This window comes from Leptonychotes weddellii, chromosome 16 (genome assembly GCF_054177405.1).
Source record: "Leptonychotes weddellii isolate Sample4059 chromosome 16, ASM5417740v2, whole genome shotgun sequence".
NCBI lineage: Eukaryota > Metazoa > Chordata > Mammalia > Carnivora > Phocidae > Leptonychotes > Leptonychotes weddellii.
The window spans coordinates 24,204,902-24,222,294 of record NC_138384.1 but is presented as its reverse complement, the minus strand read 5'-3'; the positions used below and the strand labels follow the sequence as shown (position 1 = coordinate 24,222,294).

Below are 17,393 nucleotides of genomic sequence, written 5' to 3'. Positions count from 1 at the left end.
CTAGGGCGCTGACCGCTGACCCAGGGACCGTCCGTGGCTAGGAGGTCTGGTCTCGGATGGATGGTGACAGAGGAGGGAACAGAGAGGTCAGGGCCCAGAGCGATCTGTGAAATGGGCACACAGAGGCTAGGGGTGGGATTCCGGGAGGCTCCAGGTAGCCGTCAAGGCGCTGCGAGCTGGCAGGCAGCGTGGTCTGGGTGTAGAGTCCCGCCGGAGTCCGGCGGGGCCCCGCCCCTTCAGGCCCCGCCCCGAGGCGGTGCTTCTCCGGGCCCCGCCCCCGGGAGGGCACTTCCGGCACGGCGGAATTCCGGGTGCGATCGCTCGCGGATACCGACTGCAGTCGTGGAGGAGGCCCCATGAGTGCGGCGCCCCTGGTGGGCTACAGCAGCAGCGGCTCGGAGGATGAGGATGAGGCCGAGGCGGAGGCCGGGGCCCAGGCGCGGCCGGGGACTGGAGGCTGCCGGCGGTAAGGAGCGAGGAGATCTTTCTGGGGAGGGTGCTGGTTCGCGCGACACCCCGACGGGACCCGAGCGTCTGGGGGGAAAGGGGCGATGGTGCGGAGCGGCCCTCCAGGGAAGGAAGAGGGGCACAACGGAAAAGGAGGGTCCGGAGGACAGCCCTGGACACAGCCCCAGAGTGCCCCCACCTGGCTAGGCCAAGGTTAGGAGGCAGGAAACGTGGGCTCGGGTCCAGCCTCCAGCGCTGGCCGCCGCCGGGATCTCCTGGCGCGCACCATAGCACCACCCTAGGTCTGTTTCCACATACGGAGAGTGTTTTCATCCATCCAGTAAATGCTCATGGAAGCACCCGCTCTGCGCCAGGCTGGGACACTCGGCAATGAACGAAACGGTCGAAGTCTCACTTCGTGGAGCTTCAGTTCTCAAGTGCCACCCCTGGTGCTTTGAAGAGTGCCTTTCAAGCAGTAGTATCTCTGCTGATCTCACAATAAGCTCTGTCAGGTAGAAGTACACTTTACAGATGAGGAGCCTGAGGCCCACAGCGTACACATGACCTGCTCAAGACCCCAAAGCTAGGAAGCACTACTCCAGTTCAGGCTTGTCCACTGTTCAGGGAATGTGACCTCTGAACCACACGCTGCTGCCTGCCCAGTTGTTTCCCATGCTCCCAGCTAAAGTCGGCCTCCTAGGGCTGTGGGGAGACCCCAGTGAGACAGTACTGGGGAAAGAGCTTTGTGGTTATCTAAAAGCTGCTTCCAGCCCCTGGTGGGAAATTGATGTGCACAGTCACCCTGGATAAGGGGTTACGACTTTTGCTGTGGGTGCAGAGGTGGAGAATGCCAGGAGGCTAAGTGTGCTCGTTTCCTTGCTCTCTTGCAGTGCCCAGAGCCCCCTTCCCAGCCAGCGGTTGCCGGTACCCGACAGTGTGCTGCACATGTTCCTAGACACCGAGGAGGAGCCTGAGGATGACCGGGAAAAACATGGGGGCCGGGTGCGCACCTTCCCCCACGAACGGGGCAACTGGGCCACGCACGTCTATGTGCCATGTGAGTAACGTGTAAAGGGCGAGTGACTGAGACTGATAGGTGCCTCTTGATGGGAGGAAGCTGGCCCCAACCAGGAGGAACAAGCCAGAAACCTCTGACATGGATGGAAGGAGAGAGATGGACTTAGCAGAGACAGAATGAGTTTCAAGAATTGGGGAATTTTTCTGTAAACCTGTTTTCAAAAAGTTTCGAGGGCGCCTGGGTGGCTCAGATGGTTAAGCGTCTGCCTTCGGCTCAGGTCATGATCCCGGGGTCCTGGGATCGAGTCCCGCATCGAGCTCCCTGCTCCTTGGGAGCCTGCTTCTCCCTCTGCCTTTCTCTCTCGCTCTGTCTCTCATGAATAAAAAAAAAAAATCTTTAAAAAAAAAAAGTTTCGAATTCGTTGCCTGAAATATTTTTTTAATTAACCCTGGGTATAATGTTTTCCCACTCATGAGGAGGTGACCAAGGGAGGGTCTAGGGCAGTGTCAAGGCCATCCTGGAGTGTGGCTGCAGCTGGCAATTTATTCCTGAGAGGGCCCTGGATGTGCTGGGGCAGGTCCCCCTCCCGCCCCCACCAGCCCCCATGAGTAAGTGGCAGGCAAAAAATGCCCAGGCGTCGGAGTCAGACCTCACTTCACTAGCCAGTACTCTGGGCACCCTTTAGTAAGTTACTGGACTTCCCTGAGCTTCAGTTTCCTTATCTCTAAAATGGGGATTATAGAAATCCCTATCTCCTAGGACTGTTGTGAAGATTAAATCAGATCATTTATGTCAGGCTCTTAACACAATACACAGAGTAGGTGGTGGCTTAGTATTTTGTGTTCGATCAGGTCAACTCTTAGAGCCTCCATTCCCCATCCACAGAATGAGAATGATTCTCTATACTGCCTACCCACCAGGGCATTTGAACAAATTGACTAATAGACTTGGTGTGAGCAGACCGTTACCCATGCAGCTCCAGTCCCACATCTGGTTAAAAAAAGAAGAAGAAGAATATGTGAACATACAGTGGTGGTCATTGTAGTGTTCTTCGTCTTTGTGAAAAATTAGGAGCATTCTAAACATTTATCAGGAGATTCTAAACATCTAATAGCTGACTGATAAAGGAAGTGCTGTTGGTGATTATGGATTACTGTGAACCTGTGATCAGCTTGTCCTCTGCACTGAGAGGAAGCTATCCAACATGTAGTGTTACATAAAGAAAGCCAGTGGAAGGGACACCTGGGTGGCTCAGTCGGTTAAGCGTCTGCCTTTGACTCAGGTCATGATCCCAGGGTCCTGGGATCGAGCCCCGCATCGGGCTCCCTGCTCCACGGGGAGTCTGCTTCTCCCTCTGCCTGCTGCTCCCCCTGCTCATGCTCTCTCTCTGTCTCTGACCAATAAATAAATAAAATCTTTAAAAAAAAGAAAGAAAGAAAAAAGCCAGTGGAAGAACAGTTTGAATGGTACACTCTCATTTTTTCAACAAATAAAATGTATACACGAGGATATGCACCAAGAAGAGGCTGGGGAGATAGGCATCCATCTCTGACAGTCTTGGAAGTGGGGTGTATGCCCCCTAGGGGAGAGGTCAAGATGATCCATCTGGAAGAAAAGTATTAGAACTTCTTTATATATCCCTTTTTATCTCATCTTTTAAATTTTTTTATTTTTTTATTTTTTAGAGATTTTATTTATTTGTTTGACAGAGAGAGACACAGCGAGAGAGGGAACACAAGCAGGCGGAGTGGGAGAGGGAGAAGCAGGCTTCCCACCGAGCAGGGAGCCCGATGTGGGGGCTCGATCCCAGGACCTGGGATCATGACCTGAGCCGAAGGCAGACGCTTAACGACTGAGCCACCCAGGCGCCCCATCTCATCTTTTTAAAGTTTCTGTTCTTGGGGTGCCTGGCTGGCTCAGTTGGAAGGGCATGCGACTCTATCTTGGGGTGATGAGTTCGAGCCCCACATTGGGTGTGGAGATTACCAAAAAATAAATAGACTTTAAATAAATTAATTAAGTAAAATAAAATTTCCATTCTCGAGAGTGTACCTTTTACAATGGACATAATTTTGTAACATGCACATTTGTAACTTATAAATAAATACACGATTGTTGCACATATGCGTGCAAGTTTGTTTGACTAATGGCCCAGGTGATCACAATAGTTTGGAGACTGCTTGATGCTCTAGGTGATAGGATTTTGGGGGGCCCTGCTCTCTCTTTGGCATATTTCCTTTTTTTACTTGAATTCTTTACAATGAGCATACGTGTGTTACTTCTATAACCACAAAATCATGTTAAAATAGATAGAGCTAGGCTGCTCTCAAACTAATTTTCCCCCCAAATCCCGAGTAGCGAAGGCCTTTCTCGGCCTTCTGGGGTTCTTCATTCAGCCACAGGGCCTTGGCTAAGAGAATGGCCCGCCCTCTCCACTCCCCCTCCAGATGAGACCAGGGAGGAGTTCCTGGACCTGCTGGACATGCTGCTGTCCCACGCCCAGACCTATGTCCCCCGGCTGGTGCAGATGGAGGCGTTCCACCTCAGCCTGTCCCAGAGCGTGGTGCTGCGGCATCACTGGATCCTCCCGTTCGTGCAGGCTCTGAAAGACCGCATGGCCTCCTTCCCGCGGTGAGTGCCTGGCTCTTCCTCTGCCTCTCCCCTCTTCTCCTCCCCTTGGCTCCTCTTCCTGTCCTAAGCTACTGTGGGGGTGTAGGTGTGGGGTGTGCTTCCCCAGCCAGCAGGCCAGACCTGGAGGTTAGAACACCGAACATCTCCTGGACCTGCCTGCCGTATACCCCGTCTTGGGCGACTTTGGACAGGCCACAGAAGCTCTGGAAACCTCGCGTCCTTACCTGCGGGCAGGTCATGTAGCCGCCTCCAAGGGGACCTATGGAGAGTGAAATGAGGTCATGCAGGCCCCTGCTTGGCGAAGGATGGGAACTGGACCCCGCCTCTGGTTTGGTCTGCCAGCCTAGGACTTCTCCTTCTTCCTACCAGAGTGCCTTTCCTCCTACACTTGGCCAGATCGAAGCCCTGCCCCTTCCTTGAGGCTCTCCGATTTGGCATCTCCCCCAGAGTTCCTCAGTCCTGGGGATCATCCAATGCTGGGGCAGTTTATACCCCCGTGCTCATTTCATTCATATCCAGTCCTTGGCCCCTTTGGAGCCAAGCACCCGCAGGCCCAGGAATGCGACTTCTCTCTGAATACCCCACGTGTCTTCTCCAGATGCTTTGCTGACTATAGGCATCAAATGGATGTTTGTTGAACAATTGAGCAGGAGAGAGGGATCCTCTGAGTGTTAGTTCCAGAAGGAGCCCAAGAAGCCATCCAGGTGGTGGTTTTATTTGCAGAGCCCTTGCTTCAAATGAGGTGTTACCCAAAAGCCTGGATGTGTAGATGTGTAGGAGAAAAACGGAAGTCTTCCAGAGCGCAAGCCCCACTCCCACAGTGCAGGAGGCCTCAGGCCCAAGAATTCCATAGACGCACTCTGCCCAGGTAGGGAACTGCGCATTTGGTTCAGCCCTTTCTGGGGGCCAGTAGAGGAAGGGATTTGCTCTAGTTCAGTCATTCGGAGAATCAGGACTAACACTTATCTCTGCACCTCATTCAGTGCCCATCCCACCCCACCATTCCCGTTTTTTTATCATTGCTACCAAATTGGCTGAGCAATATGTATATTAGTCAGGACTCCCTTGGTCACAGATACCAGAGATCCAACCCAAAGTGGCTTAAACTGAGGGGGGAATTCATAGGCTGGTATAACTAAAAAGTTCAGAAGTCACGCTGGTTTCCTGCATGAGTGGATTGGGGTGACCAGAGATGGCACCTGACTCTCACCATCTCTTAGCTCGGTGCCTCTCCGTGTGGGCTTCCTTCTCACAAAGACAAAGAAGGCCACTGGCAACTTGGGGCTGCCAGTCCACCAGCCTGGGAAGCCAGCCGTCTTTTCTAATAGCTTCAGCAAAAGTCACAGGAACGACTTTGATTGGTCTGACTTGGCTAATGTGCTCTCCGCCTGTGAGTCCAGTTGGCAGAACCCTTTCCTTGAGGATGTTTCAGTTACCGGCTTCCAGCTCTGTTCTCTGGGTAAAAGTGGGATGGCAGCTGTGTGGGGGGCCACCTGACTTTGGTAAAAATGACTTATCATTGCACTGCATGCATCTGGGCTGCAAAGACCATGCGAGAACGAAACCTCTGGCGGGAAGCCATGGCTCTGGGCTCCTCGGCGTGCAGTGGTCCTTTGACTGGACAAGTCCCTTGCTGGCACCTCTGTAAACTTTGCCCACGGGCCATTGCTAGAGATAATGGTCCCTGGGGAGCGCAGATGTAGCTCATGCTCTTGCTCTCTGTGGGACCAGAGAGCAGCGCCTAGATCACCAAGCTGGCTTTCTTGATGTTCCCCTGCTAGTGCACGTGTCTCCTCCCCTGTGTCCTGGAGGAAGCCGGACTAGGTGGCCTCTTCAGGTTTGTTTGGTTGAGCCTGTGACCAAGAGTGGGCAGCAGCACACCTTTGATTCTGTTGCTGCAACCGAGGGAATGCTGTGTTCTGATTGGCCAGGCCTGGGTCAGGTATGCCCCCCCTCCCCGGGGCAGCGGGGTAGAGACCCCTCCCCCAGCACAAAATGGGGGGAGCAGCCCTCCAATACAAGATTCCTGGGAGAAGGGAGTTGGTTGGTGTCTTAGCCAGGGTTCTGTGAAGTCTCGAGTAGTGGCTACTTCCCGCTCACTAGGTCCGATCAACAGTGTCGACATCAGTGTCATGGACCAGTGTAGTGTCTTGTGTAAGCAAAAGGTGATGAGACCCTGTAAAATAAATGATGGCGTACGGCTGGAGATGACCTACCCAAGAGGCAGGGCAGTGAAAGCGTGTTGCTGGCCTTGCCTGCTGAAAGCCCACTAACCCTGGGCCTCGTGGACGGGCCTGGAGAAAAATGAATTTGCCAGGCCAGTAGCCACATTCCAGGAACCAGGGGCTATGTTGATCCCGCTTGAGCAATAAAACCACATCTAGAACACCAGCTGCAATTGGAGTCACCTCTTGGTTAAACTGCTTCTAACCTGCCGTCGTTCTCCAAGACCATCTGCCTTCCGCAAAGGCCAGATACGGGAGTAGAGTGGAGATGTGGGAATCCCCACCCCTGCGTCTTTCGAGTCCTCGGTGGTGACACTGATCTCTGCGATCCCTCCAGGGACAGAGTACTGCTTCTGATTCACTACTTTCCTAGGTGGCGGCAGTTCTGGTGGCTTCTGGTGGGCTCTCCTACCATAATCACCCTTGCTGCGTGGGTTGGAAGCGATGTGGGGGTTCTGCCAGCAGCTGGGTGCATATCCCAGTTACACACTCAGAGCTGGAGAAATAACCACAGGGTGGGGGCCCACCGAGACTAAGCTGAAACTCCGTTGGTCACCTGGCCTCCATGAGCCCCCACCCTGACTAGAGGGCCACAGTCACGTTTTGGTCTCTTGGAATTAGTTCACAGCCATTATCTGCTAGTTCCCAACAGGCCTGATTATTTCCTTTTCTCTAATGCACAATTACCCGGCAAAAGGCCAAAGATCCCTTTTGAGAAGGCTAGGAGAAAGATGAACTATAAAATTTTAGTAGTGTACCAGGGTCCTTCCTCAAAGGGACCCACCCTCCCCTTCATTCAAGGGGTCTTAGGTCCATAAACTGGCTCAAGTCTGGAAATTGAGGGTCCATGACTTTCTTTTTATGATTCGGGTTAGACTTTGTTCACTTGGCCTAGAACATTTCTGCTTGTACAGATGAAGTAAGAGTTTAGTAGGCTTCCTGTCTAGTTCACTTCTAGGAACACTGCGACAATTAGCCAGTGCCCTAGGCCTGCCCGAGACTCTGCTGTCTACCATGGTAACTACACCCACGTCTCAGCTCGGGTGTTTTCAGCTCCCTCACTGGAGCCACCTCTTGGTGCACGTTTCAGGCAACTAACCCAGCAAACTGTGAGATCCCCTTCCTAACTCCCCGAGCTGTGGCATTCACGCTGGATCTCTACTTAGTGAGCCCATATCACGAAATTCGGCCTGATCCAACTCTACGATGCTTGCACCACACCTTTAAAATCCATCCCCAAACACGTTCCGTGGATTTCTGCTCATGTAGATTAGAAAACTGAGGTAGTAGTTTGGAGCATGGCACATCTCCTCACGAGTCACACTTTGTACCTTAAGGGGTCTGCCGCAGGGTCTAGAAGCAAAAGCAGGGCGCGCGCCTGGGTGGCTCAGTCCGTTAAGCGTCTGTCTTGGGCTCAGGTCATGATCCTGGGGTCCTGGGATCAAGTCCAGCGTCGGGCTCTCTGTTCAGCCAGGAGCCTGCCTCTCCCTCTGCCTCTGTCCCTTCCCCCTGCTCCTGCTTGCACGTGCGCGCTCTCTCTGTCAAATAAATAAAATCTTAAAAAAAAAAAGGTTAAAAAAATAAAACAGCTTTTAAAGAAAAATAGAAGCCAAGAGGGGTAGTGGGGGTGGCTCCTGAGCAGACTCACCATCCTCCTGCCGGGCAGCTGCCTCAGTGCCAGGTGAATCCCCTCGGATGGAGGTGGAAAGGCCCAAAACACTGGGAAAGAAAGCTCGTGAGAATTGAGGGGCTCAGCGCCCCAGCTTCATCGGGGCTTCCCACGCGGCCCCATCCCAAAGGATCCCAGTCTTTCCCAGGCAGTGTCCTTCCTTGAGCTGCAGCAGCTGCTCAACTAGTTCAACTGGTTTAATTCAGCGGATCACAGGATGCGCTTCTGCCTTTGAGTTTCTGCAGTTACAGCCCTGAGGCTATGGGGCAGGAGGCTCTCCCTTAGGGCACATCTAAAAGTTCCTAGGTCCTTGATGCTGCTTGAATTGGGAATTCGAATCCCCAAGCTCACGTTTTTCTTTTACCACTTTGTCCAGCGACATTAAGAGCAACCAACCAATGTCATTATATTCCATAGTTTCCCCCAAATTGTTTGAAAGTATCATACAGTCACTTATCTCCTTCTAATAAATGGTTGACTGGGATTATGCAGTGCATCTCTATAATCGGTTCCCACGGGGACTACCAGTGCTCACTTTACTACTAGAAACAGAGTCAGTAGTATCTTTGAATCTAATCAGAGAGCCAATTCCAGAAGCTTCCAGAACCACTTCAGAAGACTCAATCTTAAAATCCTGGTTTAGAACCACTCTCGGTACCAAAATCTGTGTTGGGGTTCTCCAGAGAAACAGAACCAATAGGATAGAAATAGAGACAGAGATAGAGATACAGAGAGATTTATTATAGGAATTGGCTCACACAGTAATGAAAGTCGAGAAATCCTACAATCTGCCATCCTCAAGCTGGGGAACCAGGAAAGACAGTGGTATCATTCAGTCTGAGTCCAAAAGCCTGAGAATGGGGGTGGGGGGGGAGATGACTGATGGGGTAAGTCCCAATAGAGCCTAAAAGCCTAAGAACCAGGAAAGTCAACGTCCAGTGTCCAAGGGCAGGAGAAGATGAATGTCTCCGCTCACGCAGAGAGTAGGAGTGCCAATTTGCCCTTCGCCTTTTTGTTCTGTCCAGGCCCTCAATGGATTGAATGATGCCCACCCAAATTGGGGAGGGCCATTTGCTTTATGCCGTTCACCAATTCAAATGCCAATCTTTTCCAGAAACATCCTCACAAACACACCCAGAGATAATGTTTTACCAGCCCTTTGGGCATCCTTCAGCCCAGTCAAGTTGACACATAAAATTAACCCTCACAGTTGGGCATAAACCTCCAGTGTCCACTTCAGGATGTTTGTCAGGTCCCTTACAGAACTCTGGGTAAACTCGACACTTGACCAAGCTCCTGCTGGTTCTGTCATCCCTTACATTTTCCCCAAAAGGGATGCATTAGGAGGCCGAAGACTGACAGGGAAGCCCAATTTGACTGAGTCTGAGCCCCTGGACAAGTTGTGAGATTCTACCCAGCGTGCTGGGGTGTTGTGTTCCATCATACGGAACCTTGGCCCAGAGGCCGTCAATGATCATTTCCTGCAATGGGATTTGCCAAGTTGGTCCCTCTGAGATCTCCTAGTGTCTCAGAGAACACAAACCGGAACGAGCCAGAATGAAAGCAGTTACCTGACTGAACTTGATGGGCCCTGTGTAACTGATCTGAGGATGGGTGGGTACTTGGGTGGGCAGGTGTTTCTGCCCCATTTCCACAGCAACAGAGACCCACTTCCCCTCATTAAAGCATCATAGGTGACAGCAAGGGCTTTGGAATCAGACAGACTGAGGTTAAGATTGTGGCTCACCAAATTCAACTTCACCAAACCTCAGCTTCCGAGTCTGTAAAATGGGCATAGTTAAAGTGTCTGCATCACAGAGTCACATGAGGATGCCCTCAGCTCAGCCCCTGGCACATGGGAAATGTTCATCTGTTATCACCTCCTTGATGAAGAAGACTTTCTCAGTTCCCATCAGTAAAATTGAAATAGTCTCAAATTGTTCATTGGGATGAACTGCTATTAATACAAATTTTGCTAGCATCTGAATGAAGCTATGCGTTACTGCAACTGGGTGATTATGTCAGGCTTTGTCCAGCTCTAATGCTTTAGGGTTCAGTTATACCACCTGTATAATAGGGTAACAAAATGAAGTGTGCAGTGAGTTAACTGTATTTTCAAAATCCTCCTTTTTAATATAAACTTTTTTTGGATTTTTTTTCCTCTTATTATTCTTCCTGAAACGTGGTCTTTCCTCTTCTAAATTCCAGATTCTTCTTTACTGCCAACCGGGTAAAGATTTATACCAACCAAGAGAAAACCAGGTGAGTCTCCCCATCTGCTCCCAGTTGCTTCCAGAAGATTCTCTGGAGTAAAGACTGAAAGGTTGCTTTGCTTCCAGCCTTGTCTGCCCCATTTTTTTCTTTGTGTTTTAACCAACTCTATGGCTACAAAAGCAGCTATTCCCAAATCTGAACCTTTCGTTAAGAAAAATAACTAGAGGAAGATGGGGGGAGGGGGGCAGAGGTAGAGAAAAACATCCCAGTGAAGTGAACAAAAGCCTGCCACTGGAAGAAACCATGGGCCCCTGCCCAGCTCTGTCCCCACTTGAATGTTTAGCTCATACTGTCACCTCCATGACCTCTCATTTCCACGCTGTCACACGCCTGCCCTTGATAGGTCCATCCCTGGGCAGTCGTGAGGCGCCAATGAGCCCAGCATGTTCCAGAAGTAGTGGAGTGGGTTGAAGCTGGGAGGTGAGGGATTAGAGATAGTGACAGTGGGCAAGTCATCTGATCAGTTTCACTGAGACCAGGAGGGTGTCTGGCTGAAGATGTGGGCTCACGGGAGGGTTTTTAAAGATGAGGGAATGTGTTTGAGAGCTGAGGGGAGGGTGGCGGGTGCCCAGGAGCCACGTCCCCGAGAGAAACGGTCCAGACTCAGGAGTCACGCGACCCTGGAGAGCAGGGCCGCAGAAGCTTGGGGGTTGTAGACACGTGGCAGGGGCACATGAAGAAGTTCCTCAAGGGTCGTAAGCCCCCCGGGAAGGAGGAGAGATGTGTGGTTAGGACTGGGGAAGGAAGGTTTAGGGACAGAGGAAAGAGCCAGCTCAGAGGGCAGGCAAGCGAGGCAACCAGGAGAGCGAGAGAACCAAGGCCCCCTGACCTGACTGCTTCCTTTGTCCTCCCCTGCCCCCAGGGCAGATGGTTTAGGTTCTCAGGGGCTGCATCTCATGCTCACCTTGTCTCCACTTCTGCCTTCCCCAGGACCTTTGTCGGGCTCGAGGTCACCTCTGGGCACGCCCAGTTCCTGGACCTGGTCTCGGAGGTAGACAGAGTCATGGAGGAATTTGACCTCACCACTTTCTACCAGGTAACAAACAGCCTCTTCCTCTCCATTGGCCCGCCTAAAAGTGGAATCAAACCATCCTCGAAGGAACCCTTGTTAGAGGCAAACTGAAGAGCCCTCCAGAACTTGCCCCCGTGAAGTGTCCCGAACGCCAGCCTTCGGAGGACACAGGCCTCCAGGAGAGAGGGGAGTAGAGGGGCCGTGGCGGAGTCAGGTGCAGCCCATCGGAAGTCCGACGCTTCATAGAAATCTTATTTTATCTTCAGTATGCACAAGATTTACCCATTCTGCTCCATATGGATCCATGTTCATCTCTTTTTTAAGAAGTAGTAGTTCTCCCAAATTTTTTTTAGTAAAATTGACACACCAAGAGGAGCGGTAGCTTCCCAAACCTTCCTGCACCTCGCTCCGCCCCATGCCCTCCGGGGGTATTTCACTCCAAACTGAGTATCAGGTCCTTAAAGGGCCTTTGGTTTTGCTTGATACATTCTTTTAAAGCCTTGCTGAGGCATAGGAGTGTGAGTTTCAGTGGAAATTATTACTCATAATTTTAGACATTTTGGTTTTGTTCATTTCATCTTAGAAAGTATGTCATCTGTTGAAATGTTCTAGATCAGAAAATAGAGCCTGCGTTCTCATCCACGCCCCAGATTTAATGACTGTTAAGGGAAAGCCTCTGGAAGCAGGACTGTCTTAGTCATCTGAGTCCACCATAACGAAATACCCTAGATGGAGTGCTTTAAACAGCAGAAATTTCTTTTCTCACAATTCTGGAGCCTAGAAGTCCAAGATCAAGGTGCCATCATGGTCCGTTTCTGGCTCGGACTCCCTTCCTGACTGTGTCCTCACGGTGGAAAGAGAGGAAGCCAGCTTTCTGCCATCTCTTATACAGCCATGAATCCCAACACGAGGGCCCCCGCTTTGATAAGCTCCTCTAACCCTAATTATCTCCCAGAGGCCCCATCTCCAAATACCACTGCATTGGGAGTTGAGGCTTCAACATAGGCATCTGGCAGGTGGGGAGGGGGACAGGTTATGGACACAATTCAGTCCATAGCCGGGGCCAACCCAGAGCTATTCTATCTGCGGAGCGTGCCTGGGATCGACACTGATCAGCACTGAGGGTCTAGTCTCTCCTGGAGCAGGCCAGGGCTCCAGCAGGGATACCGTGACAAGGATCACAGACCTCCTGTCACGTCTGGACGGGCCAAGGCACCCAGGTGACCGCCTGCCTCCCTGCTGTTCCTCCGCAGGACCCTTCATTCCACGTCAGTCTGGCCTGGTGTGTGGGTGACGCGCATCTCCCCCTAGAAGGGCGGTGCCTACGGGAACTACAGGTAAATTCCCGGGCGGGAGCACGGAGGGTGGCCAACGCCAGGAGTGATGGGCCACATGTTGGGGAGGAGGAGGGATGCCGGCAGGCCCTGAGGATTATGCATGCAAACCAGAATCTGGGGGAGGAGACCCCTATCACCTTACCTTGCTACTCAAAGGGCAGGCCCATGGCCACAGCCCCCGGGAGCCTATTAGCAATCCAGACTCTTTGGCCCCAACCCAGACCTAAGAAATCAAAATTGCATTTTAACAAGATCTCTAGGGATTTGTGTGCACGTTAAAATTTGAGAAGCACTGCCCTACACCACTGATCTGAGAGAATGCTGTAGGCTTCTCTTGAAGTCCTAGCCCTTCGCCCAGAGGTCGAAGGCTCGGGTGCCCAGCAGGGCCCGGCAGGTGTTGGAAATGAGTGAAACATGCCAGGCGTAAGGCGCATCCACCCCGTAGCCTTCCTGTTCCGATAAGCAGATGAGACGGTTCACTTTTCCATCAGTGCCTTCCGAGGAGCTGATACTCCTCCACCGCTGGGAGAGTTTAGCGTGGGGAATGTTGCCATGTAGGACTGTGGACCAAGTGTCGCTAGCACTTCTGTTTTTCAAGGGAGACCAGAAATCCAGATTTTTATGTGCAGTCTCTCATTTTCAAATGTTAGCACTAATGTGAATTTTTTTTTAAAACATGTTGCAAACCAAGCAAAGTGTGTGCAGGAGGATAGAGGCCCTGGGCCATTAGCAAGCAGCCACTTCTGCTCTTGGCCTAATCATGCTATGGGGGCAAAGAGCCCTGGTTTCGGGCTCCACCAGACCCCATCCCAGTTTTATTGGGTTCTGAGTGTCATTTCCTCCTCTGCAAAGTTGGGATGATAGGACCCACTTCCCCAGATGGCAGAGCTGATGAGACAAGACACCTAAGCGCAGAGTCTAGGGCCTGCCCGGCCCTCAGCCTCCCTGCATGGTGCCTAACCCCTGAAGGATTTTAGTAGGCTGGTCTTGTTCGCAGTGCCCTCTGGGTCCCTGATTCCCCTAATGTGACTGTCCTTTCTTGGCTCCCGGTGGAAGAACATCGTGGATGAGTTTGAAGACCCCGAGATGGTGCTGCGCGCGCACGCCGAGCTGATCCGCTGCAAGTCCGGGAACAAGTTCTTCTCGATGCCTTTGAAGTGAGCACCAGAGACTCTCAGCCCAGGCCCCTCTGCAGGCGAGGCAGAGATGGAGAAGCCTGCCCCAAGCCCTGGGGAGGCCTGGTCTGGAGCGCAGCCACTGCCCGTCCTCCCCGGGGGCTGGTTCAGGCTGATTCGCTCCTGGCGGGTTTGGGTTGCAGGTCCGGCCCTGCGGTGTGTGGTCATTGTCAGGAATCACCAGTAGAGGGCAGCCTGGGCTTCCTAGTTCTAGATCTGTGGTCTGTGGTCATGCCACACACACAAAAAACGTCAGGGCCACCCCAGCGAGCCCACCCAGACTCAGCCAGCACCCCCACTGTAGCCCCTCCAACAAACTGCCCCTCCCCCACACCCTCCCCCCATCAGCTATTTGCATTTGGAGGCCATTGGCCTCCATCAGGGTTCTTTAAACCCTCATGCCCTGGCTCTTCCCCACTCGCGCTGGACATACGGTGTTTTAATGGGTCTGTCACCCTCCCTCCCTGAAGCGCATCGCTTTTATTTATTTATTTTTGGTCTCCCCCTCCAGTGCCATCAGAGGCCATCTCAGGGCCAAGGAGCAGAGTGCTCATTTGTGCTTCTGCCTCAGTTTCCTCCACCCCTGCCTCCCACTCACACCCAGCCATGTGCCTGGGGAGCCGGGAGCAGATGTTTCATTTTGGCCTGGCTGGTGGCGGCTCTAAGGCAGCCCTCCAATGCTCTGTGACCTCTGGCTTCTCATCGGCTTTCCCAAAGAGGCGGAGAGGCAAGGCCTTCCCCCCACTTCTCTTTCCTCCGCCTCCAGCCGCCTGCCAAGGGCATTCTGAGCGGGGCTCGGAGGATGGGCCAGGGGGTCCCCAGGGCTTTTATTTTCCATCAGGCCTTCACCAGAGCAAAAGACCAGTCCCCTCCAGTTGTCATCTGCATCTCTAGTGACAGAAAGATATTTTTATGTTACAGGTTTCAGTTATGTTCAAATAAAAATTGTGCTTTTAATTTTGGATTTTGTTTGGGACTGCTGTTCAGCTAGGTAACAAGATGACTGTCCTCTGCCCGCACCTTCTCCCGCATACCTCACAGTGGGGGGAGGGGGGGACTCTTGGGAGTCCCCGTTATGGCTTCTGAGGCCTTGAGTGGCATTAATGATGCCTCAGCAAAATGACGGTGGGGTCACCGGCCTGCCAGGCCTGCACCCCAGACAAGTGGCACAGACCACATCTAGCCCAGGGCAGGGCCTGTGGCGGGGGGTGGGGGGGAACCCCGACTCCTCATCGGTGTAAGCACGGACATTCAGACCTGACACTGCTATAACACGTCCAGAGCACTTTCTAGAACCATCTCATCTGTCCTCCCAGTAACCCCCCCTGAAAAGTAAACCGGGGAGGAATGAGTATTCCACTTGTGCAGAACAGCTTAAATGCCTTCTCTCTCTGGTCCACCCTGACCTCAGTCCTGCCCTGGGGCTCCCGGTCAGGACAGCCATTCCCCCGCCTCACCCCAGGCCTGAGGAAAGGGGACCTGTCACTCTGGCTCCCACTTCTGCTTCCTGCACCTCTGCGCTCTCCGAGGCAAGCTCCCAGTCACCGCCCAAAGACACAGGAAATCACGTTCGTACCTTGTTCCCCAGCCCCACTGCACGCATCTGCTGATTCAACTCCAACCGGGCAGTCGGCGGTGCCTATGGATTTTGAGGTCACGCTGGAAAGGGAAAGGAAGCCTGGCCTCCTTCCTAGCATGCAAGGAACACAGCAAATGTGCCGTGCAGCCAGCACTGAGGGCCACCAGCTCTGTGTCGGGATGCTTGGGGACGGGGCGGGGGGGGGGGCAGGCAGGGCGTGCAGAGAAGGATCCCCATCCCCAACTCAAGAAAACGTCACCCAATCTCCTGCAGGTTCCAACCTCAGCAGGGAAGCCAGCCTCCACCAAGGCCCGCTCTGTCGGCCCAGACCACCCGATTTTCCTCATCAGGGGCACTGGCTCTCCCCAGGAGGGCAGCACCACCATGAACAGACCTAGGCGGACTGGCCGGGCCAGTCCCAGCGGAGGATGGGGCCCGGATGGAATTACAGTGCGGCAACTTTAAGAAATGGGCCAAGATCAATAAGGGGCTCATCAGCGGGGAATGGCAGGTGGTGACAGAGGAAGGAAGCCGGAGCGTTGCTGAGGGGGGAGGCTGGGCAGGCTGGGCAGGCTGGGCGGCGGGGGCCTGGCGGGAGCCCAGACCCTGAGCTTGCAGCCGGAGCCAGGCCGCCCGTTCCCCAGCGCTCCGCTGACAGAGCAGAAGCAGCTGGGGCTCTTCCATAAGAGGAGATGTGATCAGAAGACAGAAGACAAGCCCAGCACAGGCCGGGGTCCACCCCTTGGCAGGCTTGGCTCGGAAGAGAGAGATGCTCCTGATGGGGATTTTATCACACCAAAGAGAGCACAAAATCCACACTTGTGGCCCGGGTGTCCTCAGATGTTCCCGGCAGGGCAGGGAAGTGATCTTCGAGGCCGCCTTGGCACCTTTCCACCTGGCACTCTTGACTCTCCACACGCCTCTCCAGACCACCCCAGCTTTGTTTCCAATGAAGAGGGACATTCCCTAGGCTTGTTTGTTTATTCCTTGTCTTGGTACCAGGAGCCTGAGGGGCCCATGGGGGTGGGGTGGGTGGGTGGGTGGCAGCCAAGGATGGGGGTGGGGGCCCTGGGCCTGGTTCCAACCCACAGCGCCTGGCCTTTATGAGGGACCTCGGCCCCTACCTGAGCCAGAACCCTCCTTTTACCAATGAAGAGGCAAACCCAAAGAGGGCAAACAATTTGCTCCAGATTGTCCTGTAAGTCAGTGCTGAGGCAGGCCCCCTCCCCCTCTCCAGGCCTGCTCCTAATCCCCACCTGTTTCTACAACCCCTCACAACACCTCAGGGGCTCAGAGCGAAGCTGGGCTATGCAACCACGCATCTGTGCTTTGATTCAAAAAGGCTCCAAGAAAACAAGAGGGGCGGGGTTGGGGGAGGTTCTAGATGAAATGATATTAGCGAAACTGGGTAAGGTTTAATGCAGGGTGGCTGAAGGCTAGGACCCACAGCGGCTGTCCTGCCAGTACCCTGAGGCCTTGGGTGCTGGCCAGACCCCCAGAGCCACAGACCCCCGTGATGGATGGGTGTACAAACCCACCTGGGAGCCCAGAGGTGCCTGCAGGGGCCAGAACCCAAATATTGGGAGCTTCAAGTTCAGGTCACAAGGGATGCCTCCTCTTTAAGTAGGATTTACCCCAGAAGAGGAACCTCTAACAGAGAGAAAATAATTACCAAGCTGACCACAGGCCTCTAAGAGCATTACTCATGGTTCCTGGGTCCCTCTCTTGACTAGAAACCTCCTAAACTCAAACTCTTCTTTTTTTTTTTAAGACTTTTTTTTTTTTTAAAGTAATCTCTACACGCAACGTGGGGCTGGAACTAACAACCCTGAGTCCCAGGCTCTACGGGCTGAGCCAGCCAGGCACCCCTCAAATCCTTCTTTTTAAATTGACCAATTGGCGCTAAATATCGTGAAATATTGCAGTGTGTTCAGTTAAGCCAAGATGAGCCTGTTGTCCATTTCTGACACCCAGTATGCATTTCAGAGTAAAAACTTTAGAAGTCTACCCCGCTCATCACAGTGAG

At 53.0% G+C, this 17,393-nt stretch overlaps 1 protein-coding gene across 3 annotated transcripts; it reads left to right on the top strand.

The window, feature by feature from the left end:
- Nucleotides 1–273: 273 nt before the first annotated feature.
- USB1 (U6 snRNA biogenesis phosphodiesterase 1) lies at nucleotides 274–14,745 on the top strand. 3 transcript variants are annotated; one of them, XM_081806520.1, is made up of 7 exons: nucleotides 274–466; nucleotides 1,338–1,504; nucleotides 3,913–4,096; nucleotides 10,199–10,252; nucleotides 11,195–11,300; nucleotides 12,530–12,615; nucleotides 13,665–14,745. In XM_081806520.1, exons 1-7 carry the CDS (start codon nucleotides 357–359, stop codon nucleotides 13,681–13,683), a joined length of 726 nt encoding a protein of 241 aa, XP_081662646.1. In that variant the 5' UTR covers nucleotides 274–356; the 3' UTR covers nucleotides 13,684–14,745. The 3 variants fall into 3 exon arrangements, with proteins under 3 accessions (XP_081662646.1, XP_081662647.1, XP_006745822.2); XM_081806521.1 differs by having other exon boundaries at nucleotides 12,530–12,613; nucleotides 13,611–13,789; XM_006745759.3 differs by having other exon boundaries at nucleotides 275–466; nucleotides 12,530–12,613; nucleotides 13,670–14,745.
- The last annotated feature ends 2,648 nt before the right edge of the window (nucleotides 14,746–17,393 follow it).